The sequence below is a fragment of the Sander vitreus genome, chromosome 2 (assembly GCF_031162955.1).
Source record: "Sander vitreus isolate 19-12246 chromosome 2, sanVit1, whole genome shotgun sequence".
NCBI lineage: Eukaryota > Metazoa > Chordata > Actinopteri > Perciformes > Percidae > Sander > Sander vitreus.
This window is the reverse complement of record NC_135856.1, coordinates 4230603-4252350: the sequence shown is the minus strand read 5'-3', so window position 1 is coordinate 4252350 and position 21748 is coordinate 4230603. Positions and strand designations below refer to the sequence as shown.

Here is a 21748-nt window from a genome sequence, read left to right as displayed (position 1 = left end):
GTGGAGTAACTTTACCCTGAGGTACTGCTATCTGAGTACTTCTTTCACCACTGAACATGTTTATTGATCATGACTCTGTTGTGTTTTCTTGTTCCAGTGTTCAAAGCTGCTCTGAAGGAGGCTGAGTTTCAGAGGAAGGAGCACATCAGGAAGCAAGGTAACAACACACACAATGACCTGAAACCCTTCACTGAGGCTGTCACTATGTAGCAAACACCACTTACATAATAAATGAAGCCTCGGGCAAAAGGACAAGTCACTATTTTGTAGTCTAGTATTGCACTTAAATGAAGGTAAATCTGATTTTATCACGTTTTTGTATTTGAATGCCGACGCAAATGCATATTTAACTAGAAGGGCACTTGGAGAGCGCAGATCCCTGTCAGGGCTCATGCCCTGTATTGCAGTGTTAACAAAAGTGAAAAATAATTTGTCTATCTGCCCTGTCATTCGGATCCGCTGATATTTTAATGAATTCTTCCTTGGCCCGTGCTACACCCTGACAGACAAACAAAAAAAAACAAATGCAAACAAACCACTACCTGTGGGAGGTAAAAATGAGTAAATATTGATATGATTTAAAAGAACTCATTCAGGAGGATTGTACCGCATTAGCAGAGTGTTTTCTATTTTATGAATATATTCATTGTTGCTCTTTCTGTTCTTGGACTGATAAAATCCTAATGTACATGATTCCACTGTCCTTTTAGGTCCACATTTCTCTGAGTATCTGTACTTCACTATCACTGAGGATTGCACTGTTATGCTTGCCTGCAAGGTAACCATTAAATCCTCCACCCATTCACCTTTCTTCTCACTTCTTTTCCTCTCAATAAAACTAATCCTTGTGTTTGTGTGTCAGTTGGCCAATGTGAAGAAGGAGACGTCTTTCCATTGGTACAAAGAGGATGATGAGATTGTGCCAGAAACTCCTCCCAATGTTATGTCCGGAGCCTGCGCTCTTCCCATCCCTCTGGTAACTACTGCAGCATCCACACCAAAATACATTCATTACTGTATACACCTCACCTTATTTATGTTACTCTGCACTTAACTGCAGTTTATTGTCTCAGTACTTTTACTCCATTTAATCCATCTGGTTCTGGGAGCTTATTTACACACACATTTTCATTTTGACAGACTCATAACCAAGGGTTTGAAGCAGAAATTTAACTCTGAGAGAGCATCTTGCATACAATATAAGTGATTTGAAGTTGATTTGCATTTAATCAAAACTGAAAAAATGAAAACATTGTGTCGCTCTAGCAACCTTCATTTTGTTTTTGATTTGTGCCAGAAGAAGGCCCAGAACCAAAACGTTGCCAGCTATTCAATTTATCTTTGCAAGTTACACAGTGTGCACAGTTTCACTGCAACGTTTGACCTCCTCGTCCCCCTGTGACGCACCTGTCTCACGTTATAGATTTATAGATTTAGTTAAAGATGAAGCACTGTTTTGAACTGGCAGGGGTTGTTTATCCATGTCCTAGGGTAGTCAATGTTTAACTCAACAGATAATGCATATGTGTTCACCTGAAATAGTTTACAAAAATAAACATATGCAATACATAAATCTAGAGCCCATGAAATAAAAAAACAAAATGTAAAATGCATGCATTTAACAATCAGCTGCTGTCTCTATATTGTAGTCGCAAAAACTAAAATCAACATGAAGCACAAAAACCAAGACTCTACCATGGATTTTCATACAATACAATTACATAACCACATCTTACCAAGGCTTACAGTTTTTTTGTGTTTTAAAAATAGACAGAATTCTTTTCTGTTACTGCTGCTGGTTGATGGTTGATGGTTTTTCCAGTTCTCCAGAAAAGATCATGGCATTTACAAGGCCGTGCTCAGTGACGACAGAGGAAAGGACACATCTTTGTTTGACATTTCAGGCAAAGGTACGTTCTCTTTGTTCAGAAGGAGTGACTCACTTTAATGTTGATTATTATTTAAATAAACATGTTATAATGTATTTCCTGTTTTCTTACTTTGATTTGCAGTGTTTGACGACATCATCAATGCCCTCGCCCAGAATGCTGGTGAGTTTGATCCACTGAATTATACATCAGCTCAAACCTAGTTTCCTTGTGTTGTTCAGTGCGTATGACAGGATGTGATGAATGTGTGCAGTTGGTACCGTAGTATGAACTATGCAAGCATGATTCCTGACAATATTTACTGGAAAGTGTGTCCTCGGGATTTGCAATGAATCCAGTTCTACCTCTCTGCTACAGTACATGCAGCTGTATCTCGATTTACATTAAAGTCTGACCGTCTCCCCTCCCAAAAAAATGTGATTAACCTTTCAACAAAAGCCCAACTGTGAGAAAAGGCAGCCTAGGGTCGTGATCAGACAGAGTGCGTTTGCAGGTTGCATAACACTAGGTTGCATAACACTAGGCGCCCAATCAGACCAGCTGTGTCTTTTTGTTAGGCAACCATTGAATCACCCATCCTCAGCCAACCGTTATTTTGCTGTGAATTTAAATGACAGGAGTTTTTTTCCAATCTGAGTTGTAGTTTTTTGTAATTTGTGGCATTCAGGGCGCTCCTGCAAAAAACATTTGAGGCGCTCAGCAATGCAAAAGCAGCGAGCAAAACGCTTTCTCTCCGTGAAAACAAGCCACCCCAGGCTGCTAAAACCCACTCTGTCTGATCAGGCCCTTAGTTAGGGGACTCTGTGGATAACTATTTGAAAACCAATCAGTTAAGTAGTTTGACCGGGAAACAAATTGCTTCTTCCAGGGTAGAAGTGCTTGGCAAAAGAACTGCAAAAAAATAATGGTAAATGAAAGAGCTAAATGCATTTTAACATGGACGTAAATAGGAGCTGTGTCAAAGGACGAAATCATTGCGAGTGCATAGTGTATATTTTTAAAGTAGCACAGAACAATCTTTATTTTCAGTTGATTATTTCCCTTGACAATGAGTTCATGTGTGTTTGTTGCCGTCAGGTGCGTCTGCCTCTGAGCTGGTGCTGCAGTGCACACCAGAGGGCATCAGGCTGCAGTGCTACATGAACTACTACACAGAAGAGATGAAGACCGTCTGGAAACACAAGTACAGTTTAATTAAATGCTTGTTACAGAATAATCTAATTTACAGCTGAGATGTAACAACATTTTGCCTGCCGTCTAGCTCTGTTTTGTGTCACTGCTCAAGGTTTGTTTAAATGCAGATTATAATGTAGTCACCAGGCATATGTACACACATAGTGACCAAAACATATTCAGCTTCTCATGCATTAACATTGATTAACTATTTCGAAGTCTCAAGGCTGGAAAGCGTGGTTACAACAGACAAATAAACACTGTGTGGTACAGTACTGTATGTGCTGCACTCCCTCAGGCGTTGTACACAGTCGTGGTATTTCAAAACTTTAAACACTGAATCACAATGAACGAACAATGTATGTCCTCGTTCCGGCTTCTCGCCATTTACTCACACCAGAACGTGCGTTTCCTGTCAGCTGTCAAAAGCACAATAACTCAGATGATTAATCATGTAAAGGTTGTGTTTAGGTAATGTTGCGCTCCCTAATTTAGCTGCAGTGAAAACTCTTGACTGAGAAAAGCACTGAATCCCGCAGCCATTGCCCTGTAGACATTTCAGCCTTTGATCTCGCATCATCAGTATGAATTGAGAAGTGACTCCTGTGATGTGAACCCTGCAGGGAGAGTAAGATTGCCTCCTCTGAGAAGATGAGGATCGGAGGCACGGCGGAGATGGCCTGGATGCAGATCTGTGATCCGTCTGACAAGGAGAAGGGTAACTACTCCATCGAGATCTCAGACGGCGTGCAGACCCACACCAGATCCTTCGACCTCTCCGGACAGGGTAAACCTCTTATTCTATTACTCTGTAGCCATTAGTTTCCAGTTCTAGATTTGTTTAAATGTTTCTAAGTTATTTATGTATGTAACTATGTAACTTGTGTTTTACTTTTCTTTATTTTGGGTTATTATAAAACTCTTGGTGGCTTTGAAAAGTAAAGTCATAACTTTATTCTTCTTTTTGCAGCATACACCGATGCCTATGAGGAGTACCTTAGACTTAAGTAAGTTATTTGACACAACATTAGTTTGTGAACATGTACCTTTAAACTGTATTCAAATGATATTAATAATATCAATATTCCTTTACCTTTCAGGGCAGCTGCATTTGCAGAGAAGAGTGAGTATAATATGATTTATTAACCTGACACACACGTGTATTTTATTCCATTAGACACAGTTACGATTTTATTTCATTTCATGAATCACGTCATGTTTTTAAAGAATGGAAGACAAGTTATTTGCCTTCGGGGCGACATATGAATTAATGTTCAAAGTTCAAAGAGTTTCGGCTTTACAGTCCTCCCCTTTCTTCTTTTGATCTCAGCCTTGTTAACACTGTGACAGGCAGAGTCTTAGATGACTTCACAATGCAAACGGGGTGATATACAGGGTGACTTTGTTTTTGTCATCAGTACATTAATAACCTCCATTTTGCTGTCTCTCCTCAGACCGTGGCAGAGTGGTCGGCGGCCTGCCTGACGTTGTCACTATTATGGAAGCAAAGGTGAGGATGTTGAGAATGTTGACATAAATCAACACTGTTAATAATATTTAAGGTGACATTGTTGGACCATAATTTTAGGGGTTTTGTTTGCATCATTACAAGCACGCAGTAATAAGGGGGTCGACAAGCTGTACTGCCCTGACAGCATTCCTTTATGAAGCCAGTGCTGGAACAAAATGTAACAACATGAGCTCTGTGGGCTGTCACTTGCTCTTGTTTGGCATCCAGCCATGCAGGTACTTTAGGTTTTATAGGTTTACAGATGGGTTTCCACTTACCATTAACCAAAGTCTTTATCAGCATATGGAGTTTGCTCAGCTGTCATGGAAAAGAAGCTTTTATGATTTCATGCGTAGCAGTTATCAGACTTTTGTGTTGGCATGAAAAATAAGCAACAAAATACTTGATCTTAAAAAGTAGTCAATCCCAACTCAAGGTCCACTTACAAGCTTGTTACGGAACAAACTGCTTCTCCAAGGACGAGGATAAACGTTTCCCAATTTATTTTTATACTTTTTACAGGCTTAAAGTTAAAAAATATCCAGTAATTCACAAGAAAAAGCCTCGATTTAATAAACTTTTCTGCAGCAGAAATATATTTTCTAAACTTTCCTTTCTGTTACACATCTTGGGACCCCTCAGATTTATCTTACGACCCCCTGATCCCCATGTTGGGAACCAGTGCTCTAGGGATAAGTGGTTTATTATAGTTTTGTTTAACTGGCCCCTTTATTGTTTTTAAAACAGTACTTAAGCAAACCTACATTTTGAACACATTTTGACTTGAGTTGACTCTCGACCCTCTCCAGTCTCTGAGCCTGACCTGCACCGTGTGGGGCGAGCCGACCCCTGAGGTCACCTGGTTCAAGAACGAGCAGGAGGTCGCCTCCACCGAGCACACCAAGGTCACATTCGAGGGCGGCAAGTTCGCCAGCCTCGTCATCACCAAAGTCACTCCGGAAGACTCCGGCAAGTACAGCATCAACGTGCGGAACAAGTATGGCGGCGAGTTCGTCGAGATCACCGTCAGCGTCTACAAGCAGGGCGAGCAGATCCCTGAGCCCAAACTGGGACACCCCAAAACGCCTGCCGCTACACCTGTATCCACGCCTGTGCCGCCAAAGTCCCCAGCTCCCCCCCCCAAGACCCCAACCCCTGTACCTCCTAAGGCCCAGACCCCGGCATCCATGAGGAGCCAAGCCTCTACTCCCGCTTCCACCCCGATCCCCAAATCTCCAACCCCGACCCCGAAGTCTCCAACCCCATCTCGCAGCGCCAAGTCGCCCACCCCACCCAGATTCATGAAGTCTCCAACCCCACCGAGGAAGTAAACCATGGTGGTGACGTCTAAAGGGGGGAACGTTTGCTGTTAGCAACGCTGATTCATAGCATGAGTGTGAAACAATGAGGTGTTAAAGTTTATGTAGATGTTGTCACTGTTAAAAGTTAACTTCCTGACAACCACTTACAAAGGACGGGCTTCTAACCAGTTGAAGTGAAGGTTTTTTGCGTTCTCTATCATTTCTGAGAGCCAGTTGCAGGATATATACAGTATAGATACAAAAGAGGGACTTTTACAGTGGCTACTAACATAGTCGATTTCCTTTTCAGTTTCCTTTATCATTCAACTGGTCGCTGTGCTTTTGACACAGGTAGAAAAAAGGCGCAAAAAAAACAAATAAAAAAAATAAAAAAAACCAGGGTACATAGTTATGTTCAATGTTCTAAAAGCTGCACCTTCCACTATGCAACATTAGTGGAATGCCTGTATACATTTTTGTTGTGGATGTTAAAGGATAATTCCCGTTTATTACAACTTGGGTCAAAATTGCGTCATTTTATTTCTATCAGTGACGTCATTATAAAGAGGACGTATAAGTCGAGAAACGCGAGCAGTCAGACACGTTGTAACAAACCTCCAGGTTAGACAAACTTATTTGGAAGAGAAAATAAGTAAAAAAAGAAAATAAGGCTAATGGTAAAATGATCACCCAAACTGTTTGTCGTAAATGTCCAGACTGACTTTCTGGTTTCGTGTACAATGTGGAATTATTACCAGCGTTTCAGGTGTGATAACCTTTGAGATTTACCTCCAAATAAAGTGGTTTGGATTAGGGTTTGTTTACTAACCTGTCTAATCGTGTTTCTTCCCGCGTCTCTAGCGATGTCACCGTGTTCCCGGATTTTAGGGGTTTACCTCTACGAAAATAAGACCAAAGTTGTTATAAACCGGAATTACCCTTTAAGCTGGATGACCTGGGAGTGGGCAGGTGCAGAGCTGGGGTTATGTTGTCAGTACCTGGGTGGGAAATTAACACCAGATACCAGATTCTTTTTCAGTTTTTGCTCTGGGTAGGTGGGAGGTTTTCCTCCTCTATCAACAGCTACTTTGATCCCAGGTAGCTGTCATCATTTGGAGATCCTAATGAAGCCAGTTAGTGATCCTGTGAATGAAAAATATTCACTTCCTGCCCTGGTCTCTATGCCAGAGAGGTCTGTCTGTCTGTGACATGTTGCATTTCCCCCCCAATGCTTTGTGATGGCAATAAACTTTACTTATCAACCTCCGTCTGATCCGTCTTTGTGATTAATCTCTTCTGAATCTTATGAATTAGCTGTTATGTTGTTTTTCTTCTTTCCTTCAATAATATTTTTTTGAACAGTGATTAAACAGAATCATTCAGACACTAAACCTTTTACAGGACATGTGAAATAGTTTTAGTCCCAAATATTCAAACTTCCATTTAGTCAATGCTGTGGGGCATGATGGGAGAATCCTGTTGGAACTTGGATGTTGAACTTGTTTTCCAGTCCAGAAAAGCGTAAGTGACCTTTGATCCTCATTCAAGCGGTGCAATGTAAAGCTAAATATTGATTTGTTGTGTGTTTCTTTGGGCCTTCTCAGTGATTAGATTGAAGAGGTTTAAACTGTGATCTGTCAGTCCTTAGTGTGTTCAGCTGATATTGCTAACCCTAGACTGACCTGTTTGTGTTGTGAAGTTCAAAGAAAAGCTTTACTAAAGCAACACGTTGCCTGTTTACTCCAGCTTGTTATAGGCTGCATTATTGTGCACTTGACACTGGAACAGGAATCTGCACACATTTTGATGCTAAACTTCTAGTTTCTTTTTCCAATGACTGCTGATTTCTTCTCTTCTTATTCAGCTGTTGTTCAGAGGGTCTTTGTCTCTTTCTGCCCTTTCAGTTGTCAGTCTGGTTGAACCATTGTACAGTGTTTTCTCCATGTAGAAAACTAAATAAAATTACACATTTGTAAAGAGGACTTTCTACAACCTCAAAGCATCAAAGACCATTCAAACATATTTAGTACAACTGACTGGACACAATCAAGCTTTGTGGCAGGATATTACAAACTTGCAATGCATTTCAGGAGGTAACATGCTGCAGCACTGAATAAAAATGTGCACATACAGGTGCTGGTCATATAATTAGAATATCATGAAAAAGTTGATTTATTTCAGTAATTCCATTCAAAAAGTGAAACTTGTATAATGTATACATTCATTCCACACAGACTGATATATTTCAAGTGTTTATTTCTTTTAATTTTGATGATTAGAACTGACAACTAATGAAAACCCCAAATTCAGTATCTCAGAAAATTAGAATATTGTGACAAGGTTCAATATTGAAGACACTTGGTGCCACACTCTAATCAGCTGATTAACTCAAAACGCCTGCAAAGGCCTTTAAATGGTCCCTCAGTCTAGTTCTGTAGGCTACACAATCATGGGGAAGACTGCTGACTGGACAGCTGTCCAAAAGACGACCATTGACACCTTGTACAAGAAGGGCAAGACACAAAAGGTCATTGCTAAAGAGGCTGGCTGTTCACAGAGCTCTGTGTCCAAGCACATTAATAGAGAGGCGAAGGGAAGGAAAAGATGTGGTAGAAAAAAGTGTACAAGCAATAGGGATAACCGCACCCTGGAGAGGATTGTGAAACAAAACCCATTCAGAAATGTGGGGGAGATTCACAAAGAGTGGACTGCAGCTGGAGTCAGTGCTTCAAGAACCACCACGCACAGACGTAAGCAAGACATGGGTTTCAGCTGTCGCATTCCTTGTGTCAAGCCACTCTTGAACAAGACACAGCGTCAGAAGCGTCTCGCCTGGGCTAAAGACAAAAAGGACTGGACTGCTGCTGAGTGGTCCAAAGTTATGTTCTCTGATGAAAGTACATTTTGCATTTCCTTTGGAAGTCAAGGTCCCAGAGTCTGGAGGAAGAGAGGAGAGGCACAGAATCCACGTTGCTTGAAGTCCAGTGTAAAGTTTCCACAGTCAGTGATGGTTTGGGGTGCCATGTCATCTGCTGGTGTTGGTCCACTGTGTTTTCTGAGGTCCAGGGTCAACGCAGCTGTCTACCAGGAAGTTTTAGAGCACTTCATGCTTCCTGCTGCTGACCAACTTTATGGAGATGCAGATTTAATTTTCCAACAGGACTTGGCACCTGCACACAGTGCCAAAGCTACCAGTACCTGGTTTAAGGACCATGGTATCCCTGTTCTTAATTGGCCAGCAAACTCCCCTGACCTTAACCCTATAGAAAATCTATGGGGTATTGTGAAGAGGAAGATGCGACGCTCCAGACCCAACAATGCAGAAGAGCTGAAGGCCACTATCAGAGCAATCTGGGCTCTCCTAACACCTGAGCAGTGCCACAGACTGATCCACTCCATGCCACGCCGCATTGCTGCAGTAATTCAGGCAACATGAGCTTCATGTTCATACTTTTCAGTTGGCCAACATTTCTAAAAATCTTTTTTTTTTTTTTTTGTATTGGTCTTAAGTAATCTAATTTTCTGAGATACTGAATTTGGGGTTTTCATTAGTTGTCAGTTATAATCATCACAATTAAAAGAAATAAACACTTGAAATATATCGGTCTGTGTGGAATGAATGTATACATTATACAAGTTTCACTTTTTGAATGGAATTACTGTAATAAATCAACTTTTTCATGATCTTCTAATTATATGACCAGCACCTGTGTTGTGTCCAGGCTCATATTCAGCAGCATAGGTAAACAAACCTGCTCCTGCTGCTGAAACCCAGGTGAGCTGAGATGGGTGGGGCTTGGCACAATATGTGAGCTGTCAGTGGAACCAACAGGGCAGGTACAACAAGCTGTTCGTTTGCATAAAGACAGTTCAGATCCACACCTTATTTCTGCTGCAGAGTACAGACACACAGGCTGACTGAAGTAACTTCGTTTTTATTTTAAGTTGTTTCTTTAAGGTGCAGGATGCTGCACAGGATTTTATTTCATTTACCAGTCATGAAGTAAGTCTGTTTATGAACTTTTGTTTTTCATCATAATGTTAAAGGATTGCTAACTAAAGAAGTCACCACATGCCTTGTACTGTTTACCTAGACTAGTTGTGGTGATTCACACCTGACAGACAGGTTTTTGATCTTGTCACTTAAAGTGAACTGCTTGTTTTTACTCAATGAGTATCTGTTGCTTCATCATAGTTTAGATTTTAGTCTGAACAGCATGTTTAACAGTCACAATTTGTCCCATTGAAGGTGAAGGAGAGGCCTGTTGCGCATAGAGACTCTAGAGGGGATCTGGCACCTAATGGAGTCCAATCTGTCCTGCCTGTCTTCACTGAAAGAAGAAGACAATGTGGTTTACGTCCAGCCACATTACAAAGAATCCTACCGCCTGGCCATTTATGCCCTCCTCTGTGGAGGCAAAGAGGCCTACGAGGAGTTCCTCCGAGCCGAGCAGATAAACCACTTTCTATCAGAGAAAGAGATCCTGTTCATTTTGGAAAATGCAGAGTTACCAGTGGTGGAGGAGGAAGACTTCTCTGAGGGGAAACGGGCCACAGACGAGGCCAGACCCTCCACCTACTTCCCAACCGAGTCGGACGAGGAGGTGCCCGACCTGGACCTGGGCTGGCCGGAGGTTTCGCTGGAGGACATGGACACCAACATCAGCCTGCTGTTCAACCCGCCCAGACAAAACACTCCGACCATTAAAGAAGTGGTTCGCAAGCAGATACAGGAGGCGAGGAAGGTGAGAACATAATACTGTTGAATGCTTTAAAAAAAAAAAAACTGTGAGGGTGCAAGTCAGAGTCATCTTAATCATCAGGGGGATACATGTGCAGAGATTAATCTTACTGTGTGTGGTTCGCCCGATGGTGTTTTAAGCCCCCAAAGTCGACTTCAAGGCAGCGCTGCCACCGTCAACTTCAAGGCACCTAACCTTAACCCTAACCCTAACCATTGCCTAATCCTAGTATCTTCCAGGCAGTGCTGCCTGGAAGACAACGTTGGGGGCTTAAAACACCAAACACCGTTTGGTGCACACATATTTAAGCACTGGAAACACTGAGGACAATAGCAGTCAATCTACAGCACAAACACACAATGAAAGGCGTTGCTATTCGCAGAGAAAATTGCACATCACACTACATATTTCTCTGCATACACAACCCTCGGTAGGACTTTTAGTACGCAGATCCTTTACTTATTAAAGGGGAACATCTAAATTAAGAATTCCAACATGTTATTTGCAAGGCCGAGAAAAGTTCAACCAATATTTGTGAACATGAACTTCTCTCATTCAATATAAGGTCAGGAGCTGCTCCATAGGTAATGAATGGGAGACTTTTACTTTTTTATTTACCCAAATGTGCATAATTCTATTAGTGTTTTCAGTTGTAAAACCGAAAATGTACCCATATACTCAAAAACATTCCTCAGGTTTTCATCTATAACATCTTTCCAAATTCATTGTCGTGGAGAAGTTCCCCACTTTACTTGAGATATAGATATTGACATATTTGAGTTTTAGCCCTCTAGTTTTTGGATTTGGGAGAGAGTTGTTAATGTTTACCAATAATATATTGGACCATAGGAATAACGTATATGAATTTTGGAAATGGGCGTAGTTCCCCTTTAAGTAAAAGTATTAATACCATCTACAAAACACCACTTTTCAGGTAAAAGTCTGGAACTAAGGACATAAATGTTATCAGAAATGATGACATGTACTTAAAGTATCAAAGGTTCAAAGTCCAATATTATTATAGAAGTATTATGCTGTTTTTAGCACTGTCAATGTGGAGCCAATTTTAGATACTTTGCACTGGTAGATTTGTAGTATAGTACAACATACTGTCACTTCAAACTCAAATACAGATGCTTGGTCAGGACCCCTTGGTGTCTCTTTTTGACGCTCTGGATATCCCTTTGGCGCAACTTTTTAACGTGCAGGGTAAAACCATTTTGCCAAGGATAGAAAAAGATGGTGGGTGGGCTTAAAAGATGTGTTTAAGTGACACATGGCAGTGGTGTAGTCTACGTGATACGCAGGCATACGCCATATATACCCACTAGGAAAGCTCAAGGATTTCCGTATACCCACTTACAAAAGCAGGAGGATATGTAACGATGATTGTTTTGTGACAGAACTTTCACACTTCATAAATTCACCCCGTCACAACAACACCGTTGCTTGGCGGTCATTCTCTGTGCAAATTTTAAAGTAACTAATGTGAAAGACTAAAGGAGACATATAAAACAAAAGGAAATTTAAACGTAAGCCTGCCCCTGAAGCTACTGCCGCTTCGATTGACACTGCAGCAAACGTTAACGTTACAGAAACTACAGAAAATCTGGGACAGGCGAGTATGAAGCTGAGAGGGAAAAATTACAGTATACAGTACACTGTACGAAAAACTGGACTACACCACTGACACGGGACAATAACCCCGGTCTCCTGGCTGGAAAGGATTTTGTCCGTCTGTCATGAACAAGAAACTTTGTCATTCATTCTCTTAATTTTAATAACATAAAAGACGTCTCCTGCAGTTTACTGCAATTTCACGACTACCCTGTAATAGGTTCTGATTTAATGAGTACTAATGACTACGCTAGTTTGGAAGTGATTCTGTCCTTGAGTATTGAGAAGTCGCGGCCTAAAGTCTTGAAAGGTGCCTGTGAATAATTTTACTTGCTTGTTGGATTGCTTGCTGTGAATTCAATTCTGATGAAATATTTGAAATATATTCTTTGAAATATTTCAAATAGTTTAGAGCAGTGATTATCAACTAGTGGGACCCACTTTTGGGTCGCGAACAGCTCGTCAATACATAAATAAATAATTTTTACAAAGGACATGCGGCCTATCTGTGTGAAAGTGGCTTCTCTACTTTGGTCCAGCTCAAGTCAAAGCAGAGAAACATGTTGAACATGGAGCATGATTTGAGAGTAAAACGTGGTTTATACTTTTGTGTAAAATCTATGCAAGCCTGACATGCACCTCTTGAAAAAAAACGTAACAACACATCGCGGCGACGCACGTCGCTCGGCTGTGGCTTGGTAGTGTTGCATTTCCCCTAGTCTCGCTTTGCCAGCCCATCCACACGCTGCAGAGCGGAGGAGGGTCTGGCTAGTCCACACAGCATTTCAGGATGGGAGAAAAACGTGCTCTGGTTTATTGGCATTTCTTTAAACCAATCACAATCGTCATGGGCGGCGCTAAGCTCCGCACGGAGCCGCTGTAAAATAGCCGTGCAAGAGAAAACTCAGATTGGCCAGATAGTCCAGCTAGCTGTCTGGATTTACCCTGCAGAGATCTGAGGAGCAGTTAACTAGAGTCCTCACAAATCCACCGGAGTTTAAAATTACAACACAAAGAAAGCGGAAGGAAACGGACATCGTTAAAAAAACATGCATGATGGAATTTCCTGCGACACCGGAGCAATCCCGGAAGTGGAACGTCAAGGATATATAATACATTTCCCCCCCCCAGACTCATTTCCTGGTTCTCCTTCTCCATAAACGACATGAAATCAAGGAGAGGGTTGACTTTTCCTGCTACAGATTTCCCACCGTGGTCAGAAAGGGGGAGATACTTTGTTTCTCTCACTACGACTCTAGAGTCGGTTTCGCTCCAAAGCTAATCGCCCTGCTAAGAGATCGATGCTCTTCATGGAGCCTCCGCATGACCATAAATCACGCTGTACTCTGTCTACTTTCACCCCAGACTTTGAAACTCTGATCAAGAGTAAAGCACATGCCCAACGGTCTCATTGACTTCCACAAATTACAGGTTAGGTTTTGTGGGCAGTTTTCATATTTATTTTATCCACTTTTATACATGCATTTGTCATGGTCCTCCTCAGTTTCTTTCTAATGTGCTCTGAATGCAAAGATATGCATAGAAGTTAAATATCTAATTTTGTGGCCTAATTTTTTTTGTTGCAGTTTTGACCAGTTGGGAACTCCTGGTTTAGAGTGTTCACATCAGAGGAACATTTCAAACCATTCCTGCAGAATAGTCCACTTTTAGGGGAGGTTAACGGGCTTCATGACGACGGATCAAAAGGCAGAAGTTTCTTTTTAAGAGTCTGTCATTTTTAAAGAGTTATATGATCTCATAATTGTTCTGAGACAATTACGTTCACGAAGATGATCACTCCGTTCAAATAAAACATGCAGAAACTTATCACAAAAGCTGAATAGATGCTCTTCATCTGACTCAATCTGTAGAACTCAGGAGCAGACGTGTGTTGGATTACACGTGTTACAACGCAGCCTCCCGCTCTCCTAAAGGTCAGACCTGCTCTGTCCCGCAGACGCTCTTACTCTTTGTGATAAAACACTAATCACTTGCTAAACTGGAAGTTAAAGATTTTGCTTTCTGGTTTTTAACTGTTAAATGTAAACCTAAAAGAGGCAACAGGTCAAATATAACAAACTAAAAAATAACATACATTTATATATATATATTGCATATATACTGCCTTTATTATAGGCAGCTTTATTTGTATAGCACATTTCAACAAGGCAATTCAAAGTGCTTCACATAAAACATTAAAGATCAGTTAAAAACATCTTTCAAAGAGAAGATAAAAACAGCTAGAAATAGAATAAGACAGGTATGAAATACAAGAATAAAAGTTAGTGCAGTGTAAGAAATGAACAATTACTTTCAAAAAGGCAGCATCAAAAAGAAGTCTTCAGCCTTGATGTGAGAAGAACTGAGAGTTGCAGCGGATCTGCAGTTTTCTGGGAGTTGGTTCCAGATGTGTGGTGAATGAAAACTGAACGCTGCTTCCTCCATGTTTAGTTCTGACTCTGGGGACAGAACCCAGACCTGCCCCAGACAGGTCTGGATGGTTCATAATGTAGCAGCAGATCAGAAATAAACCGTTCAGTGCATTATGAACCGTAACAATAGTATTTTGAACTAAATTCTATGAGGGACAGGAAGCCAGTGTAAAGACCTCAGAACTGGAGTGATGAGATAACACTTTCTTGGTCTTAGTGAGGACTCGTAGCCTGGATGCCAGCTGAACTTAGCCCCGCCCACAATATTTGAGGTTGGGAAGTTTGGTCTGGACTTGATCCATTGTGGAGCAACTATGCTCGAACCAGAACTGTTCGGACCAATCAAATTGTCAGGGCGTGCTTTATACATACCTGCAAACTAGTCGCTTTTCGGCGGAAATCTCCGCTTTGAACAGGAAAATGTCATCCACGTGAATCGTGTAGATCCAAAGACTTTTTATTTTGTGGGGAGGGGCGGGTCCAAGACCCAGTGCTAATACGGCACCGGTCCCTTAACGACCGTTATCTACCGGACTGAATTGCAACGTGGATTTCGGTGACGTTAGAGGCAACCTAAACATTGCCGCATGTCACGGAAGTAAACACTGCACTTGACAGCAGGTAACGTTAGCCTACCGTTAGCTAGTAAACACTACACTTGACAGCAGGTAACGTTAGCCTACCGTTAGCTAGTTAACACTACACTTGGCAGCAGGTAACGTTAGCCTACCGTTAGCTAGTAAACACTACACTTGGCAGCAGGTAACGTTAGCCTACCGTTAGCTAGTAAACACAACACTTGGCAGCAGGTAATGTTAACCTACCGTTATCTAGTAAACACAACACTTGGCAGCAGGTAACGTTAGCCTACCGTTAGCTAGTAAACACTACACTTGGCAGCAGGTAACGTTAGCCTACCGTTAGCTAGTAAACACAACACTTGACAGCAGGTAACGTTAGCCTACCGTTAGCTAGTTAACACTACACTTGGCAGCAGGTAACATTAACCTACCGTTGGCTAGCAGCTGGTGTAAACACGTTTAAAATGCTGACAGCTAAACGGTGTAAAAGTGTCTGTATTTCACTGGAGAGGAACGTATGACAGATGTTGCGTATATATAGGCACCGTTTTAAAAGTATCGTTTTAGCATTCTCCGGGCGGGGGTAAAATGTGTCACCTTTTTCAGCCCTTCTGAGTTTGCACGTATGTTTATACGATGATGGACAGATGATCAACAGTAACATAATCAACCACGTCACCAAAGAGCGCTTGGGATGAATTCGTTAACTCCGTTGCTCTGATTGGTTGTAGGTCTATCCAATTGAGTGCAGAGGCATTTTATTTCCTGGTTTGGTTGAAACACGCCCCATAATCACAACCCAATGGAGCGGTATCAGACTCATATTCTGACTAGAATCTGAGTATGACGACATCAGGCTAGAGGACTCGAGCAGCAGGGTTCTGAATCAGCTGCAGCTGTCTGATTGATTTCTTAGGGAGATCTGTAAAGACGGCATTAGTCCAGTCTAAAGATAAATTGTAACAATTGCATTACAAAGAACTGAGAACAGCAACAGTAATTTTGTGAGGGAAACATGCAATTCAGCAGCTACTAAACTTACAACAGGGACTTTCAGCTGGCAAAATACTGAGTTGCAGGAAAAGCACCCAAGGCAAATTATTAGTCGTTACTCCAGTTACAAGAAAAAATTATAAAACCTCTTCCAACAGCATGAGGTCCATATATCTTAACATTGAAACAACAGAGTGCATATTACTCCAGACATGCACGACGCACACACACACACACACACACACACACACACACACACTCTGCTCAAGGAGTTTTTCATGGAAAAGGTTAACATGAAGGCCCTGTTTTACTTTCCAACACATGGCATTAAGCAGCCAGCGTGTCTCAGCTTGAATGTTCTCGATGTTTAGCTCCACATGTTGTGACGACAACCGGCTCGCTGTCTCCAGAGCTGAAACTAATCATTCAGAACGTGTGTGTGTCTTTGTGAGTGTGCAGGAAATGGACTTCCATTCCGCAGATATTCACCGTCTGAAAATGGTGCTGCGATTCTAGGATCAGACCTTTAGGGGGGCTCAGCCCCTAATGAGACTGTGACACGGATACAGTGCCTTGCAAAAGTGTTAAACCCCCTCCCCTGCTAAATCAGTAATTTCATTAGCCGATAATCTCTGAGCTAGCTACTGAACAACAATGTCAGCTAACGTTTTTTGAATATTAACACTATGATGGAACTAAACTGACACTTTATAAGTCACAGTAATAACGACTAATCTGACACAATGTTCTAACATTCAGCCATTTTAGTTGCTTACGTTTCAATTTCGGTTCTAATCTGCGCCATGAAATGACCAACTTCTTCTCTGGGGACTACCAACGTTAAACTTCACAACCACACTCCTGCTCTCCCTCTGACAGATCAGATAGAGACTCAGCCAAAGGCTGGAGTCTGGCACATCCTGCTCCGATTGGCCAAAACTACGTTTCTGTTAACCCTTTCCTTGACTGGGTTAGAGGTGCATAGCATCGGTGACAGTGACACAGCACGTTAAACCTGTTTCAAGCCCTTTTGAACCTGTAATTGTTTGTCTTCTGTCACTAACAGACCAGTTCGCAAACTCTAACTTGAAGCACAAAGAGAGCATTGAGTAAAATCGCCAATGTCATTTACAGAACATATATTTGATACAACATGCACTGATGTGTCCGGTGTATAATTTACCTCTGAAAGATTTAAATCAGGCCAGAAAGCATGGGTTAACTGGGTTAACATTTTAAGCATTTGTGTGACTTTTCCACGGCACCAGAATAATTTTTTTAATGTCTTGAAATGTCTTAAAATCCAAATCTTGCAAAAATAAAGAGAGAACATATTAAGTCTTAAGATCCATATTAGAGGGTTAAACTACCAGTTTATGTTTTATTACATAAATCCTTTATCTTTAAGACCGAATAAATGTGAAGTTGTTTTCCGTATTCAAAGTCTTTCCACTGTTTATTTTGCCTCCAGTTTATTGCCATAGCGATGGACGTGTTCACTGATGTCGATATTTTCAAAGAGATCATCACTGCCACGTTGAGGGGAGTGGTAGTCTACATCCTACTGGATGAAGCCCAGTTCAAGAGTTTCCTCACCATGTCACACAGGCTGGGCATCAACATTCAAGACCTCAAGGTGAGAAATATCCATTTACCATCAGACGTGAAAAGGTGGTATCACCATTTAAAATATTGGGACTATTTATTTTTTGGGTTTGAGAACATATATGATAACATGTTGAGACTGCAGGCAAGCATAAACAAAGCACACAGAGGCTTAATGTTGGATTAGCCACCATTTTGGCAGATACTTTAGCAAAACAAATCTACATTTGGAAAACAAGTGGAGCCCTTCAAGCCTTATTCTACTTTAATGAAACAATATTTTATTTTCTGAGATACTCAGATGGGTTAATTGACTGCATTTATAAAGCACTTTTCTAGTTTTTACGACCACTCAAAGGACTTTACCTACTACAGGCACCATTTAACCCATTCACACACACACACAGTCATACACTGGTGGCCGAGGCTGCTCATCAGATGAACAATTCACACACATTCACACACCGATGGCACAGCATCGGGAGCAATTTGGGGTTCAGTATCTCCAAGAACACTTTGACATGTAGACTGCAGGGGATCAAACCTCCGAACTTCCGATTGGTAGACAATTGGTCACAGCCATAGCTGCCCCTAGATGGGGGGGGCGGTATATTCTAATGAGTCTGCATGTAAATAGGAAGGGGAGCTAAATCGTAATGGCTTGTTGATTCCCATGTTCTCTGATGTAGGCAGCCTACAAAAAACTGATTTAGAAAATGTGTACCACACACAAACGTTTTGGGCATTTTAGGCCTTTATTTGATAGGAGAGCTTAGACATGAAAGGGGAGAGAGAGAGAGAGGTGGGGGAATGACATGCAGCAAAGGGCTGCAGGTTGGAATTGAACTTGCTGCGGTGAGGACTGGGCCTCTGTACATGGGGCGCACGCTCTACCAGGTGAGCTATCCAGGCACCCCACCACACACAAAAGTAGATGATGAACACAACAACTTGTTAAATATGATCTGATTTGGACATTTTCTGACATTTTTTCGGGAAAGAAAACGACCCATGATCTTATCACTCCTTCAGCCATATGTTTGTAGATTTGTATTCCACCGATGTTTCCTTCGAGAGGAAGCTTTGCCTGTGGCATGACCTTTCTTCTATTGGCAGTAGCATTTAGTAGATTAAGTCTGACATTTGCTCCACACCCTCGTGAAAGCGCTGTCATTTGCCAGCGTTTCCCCGCTGCAGGCGCTTCTCCCTGTCATTATCATACAAGACAACTGCACCAGCAGTAGGACAGATCTGTTAGCGTGGCTGGATTTTTCCTGTTAAGCAGCATCAGGACGATGTTTAAACAGTCCTAAAACAAGTCGTCGGCTTTGTGATGAAATTGCTTAGACACAATAAAATACCAGCCAGGTAGAAATACCTGACACACAGGTTTCATCTTGTCGGTTATCACAAAGGGGGTGTGTGTGTGTGTGTGTGTGTGTGTGTGTGTTCAGACACTATTAATCCCTATGGACAATTCATTTGCAGCCTCCCAGTCAGTTCCAACGAACACTCACTACACAGTTAAAGTGTTAAAGATGCCAGAGGAAACATATTAAAAAGATATGGTGACAGGACAACAACAACAACAGACTTGAAATATCGGTTAGTTCTCTTCAGAGGCACATTATACCGCCTGCCCGTAGGCATTAGAGAGAACTCTGTAGAGAGGATGTGGTCTGGTTGGCTGATCATTTTCTTTGCTTTCTCAGCCACCTGTTTCTCCCAAAGGGGGTCCAAGTCCCTCTGTTGAACTCCAATAATCCTGGGGCTTCACTTTGCCGTTTAGGCTGTTCTTGTCCTGACAACCCACTAAACCAGCAGATAAAAGAGAACGTTAGAAGGCATTCAACAAAAGATTGATAAATCTGATAAATAAAATCACAGACATTAAAATAAAAAAGATTAGGCATTAAATAAATTCTTTGTTGACCCCGCTTGACAATCCGATCTGTGTTTACATCGAACTTCAACTGAGAGTTGAACACAGTGCCAAGGTCAACAATTTTGACATTTTTATTATAAATAATGCTTACTTTTGGTGTGTCCTTAATACGCCTAAAATCAATGATTAACTCCTCGGTTTTTAACACATTAAGATCCAGGAAGTTCTCATTGCACCATTCAAGAAAAGCAGTTAAGGCATTGCCATGGTCAGAGTCTAAGCCTTCAAGAAGATACAGGAGAGCAGTGTCATCAGAGAACTTTACAATATAACTGTCATCCTAAGATGTTCTGCAACTGTCTGTGTACATGATAAAAAGCAAAGGTGACAGGACACAACCTTGTGGTGAACCTGTACTTGAAAGCCTGATACTGGGCATTTGTTCATGCACTTGAACCTGTTGCACTCTGTCAGTAGTTTCGCTTTGCCAGACCCTCCTCCAAAGCGCGCCGGATGAGGGTCTGGCTACTAATTTTTTTTTAAACCAATCACAATCGTCTTGGGCGGTGCTAAGCACCGGGAAAAGCCACGGTGCCTCTGCAAAATAGCCTCGGGAAGGAACTTGTTTTGGTCGAACCTGTGTACGTTCAAAAGTGCACAAAACAGAAAAGTCAGATTGGACAGATAGTCTAGCTAGCTGTCTGGATTTACCCTGCAGAGATCTGAGAAAAAGTTAACCGTAGTCCTCATAAATCGACCGGAGTTTAAAATGCCAACACAAAGAAAGCCCAAGGCAAAGGATATCGGGCCTAAATGAGTGAAATCCGGCAGATTTTCTGTCGGCAACGGAGCAACCACGGAAGTGGAACGTCAAGGACATAGACTACTCTGTCAATAACAAAATTTTTCTTTCTTTCTTTTATTAAAAGCATAAGAAAAATCCGCAAATAAACCCCTTGTGAGAAACTTTGGTTTCTCCAGGTGCTTATGCACCTTGTCCAGAATGTAAGGTTTTGCATCCTCAATACCTTTACCAGCTTGGTAAGCAAATTGTAAGGGGGTCCAATTTGCCATCTATAAGGGAGACAAGACGACTATATCTTTTATGAACTTTAAAAAAAATCTGGATGGGATATAAAAGCAACTGTTCAGAAGTCACTTAGTTCCTTAGTTTTCTTAGATTTTGGAATAGGTAAAGTGTGACGGTTGTTGTTTTCCAGATTGTGGGTATCCGGCCTCGTTCAACACACATTTCAAAGAGCTGGTCAGCACAGTGACGCAGTGTATGACCACAGATAGCATCAGGACCTGCAGACGTCTTTATGTTTACTTTACTCAAAGTAAAGTAATGGAAAATGGAAGAAAAAAAACTACTGCTCAACTTTAAAATGGAAATGTTATTTGTATTTTTATTTATTTGTTTATTTAAAAGGGACAATGCACATCAATTGACATTTTTAGTTTACACTCAAAATGTAAATGTGCCAGCAAAAAAGCTAATTTTCATCTGTAGTCCCTTGGCAGGTTAACACATCATCATATTACATTAATTAAAAAGAATGCAAGAAAGATAGAAAGCAAATTAAGAAAGAAGAGAAAAGAGAGATGGACAAAAAAAATAAGTACAATACAAAAGGATGAGGTAAACCAGCTATTGATGATTGCAGTTTTGATTGTTTTTAATCCATCTATTGAGTGTGATTTTAAATGATAGATAGCTGGTGCTTTCTCTGAGTTCAATAGGAAGACAGTTCCAATAATTTGAGGCCCGTACGTCTATACTGTACAACACAGTCTCCCCCGGTGGCTGCCCTCACTGCCCTGCCACTGCTGTTCTTCTGTTGTATAAATTCACCCAGTGGTGGAGGTGCAAGCCCATGTTATATTTTGAAAATGAGGCAGGCATCTAGATAACGTTAAAAAAAACGTATTTATCAAAATTAAATAAGTTGTATTTAGTAGTGATATGGCAGTCGTGATAGCTGATTTTGATCTAGTGTTTTTAAAGTTTGCTTATAGA

The 21748-nt window shown here is 41.3% G+C and overlaps 2 protein-coding genes across 2 annotated transcripts in view; both read left to right on the top strand.

Moving 5' to 3' along the window:
• Positions 1-7139, top strand: part of myom2a (myomesin 2a) — a 41515-nt gene extending 34376 nt beyond the window's left edge. Inside the window, exons 26-36 of the mRNA XM_078273811.1 lie at positions 98-157; positions 711-778; positions 863-976; positions 1823-1910; positions 2013-2051; positions 2967-3072; positions 3686-3849; positions 4033-4069; positions 4163-4185; positions 4517-4572; positions 5382-7139. Coding sequence (XP_078129937.1) covers positions 98-157; positions 711-778; positions 863-976; positions 1823-1910; positions 2013-2051; positions 2967-3072; positions 3686-3849; positions 4033-4069; positions 4163-4185; positions 4517-4572; positions 5382-5903 — 1277 coding nt within the window. The 3' untranslated portion in view covers positions 5904-7139. The remainder of the gene's footprint in view (positions 1-97; positions 158-710; positions 779-862; positions 977-1822; positions 1911-2012; positions 2052-2966; positions 3073-3685; positions 3850-4032; positions 4070-4162; positions 4186-4516; positions 4573-5381) is intronic.
• A 2589-nt stretch (positions 7140-9728) lies between these two features.
• Positions 9729-21748, top strand: part of LOC144532826 (uncharacterized) — a 19935-nt gene continuing 7915 nt past the window's right edge. Inside the window, exons 1-3 of the mRNA XM_078273767.1 lie at positions 9729-9876; positions 10123-10618; positions 17710-17874. Coding sequence (XP_078129893.1) covers positions 10175-10618; positions 17710-17874 — 609 coding nt within the window. The 5' untranslated portion in view covers positions 9729-9876; positions 10123-10174. The remainder of the gene's footprint in view (positions 9877-10122; positions 10619-17709; positions 17875-21748) is intronic.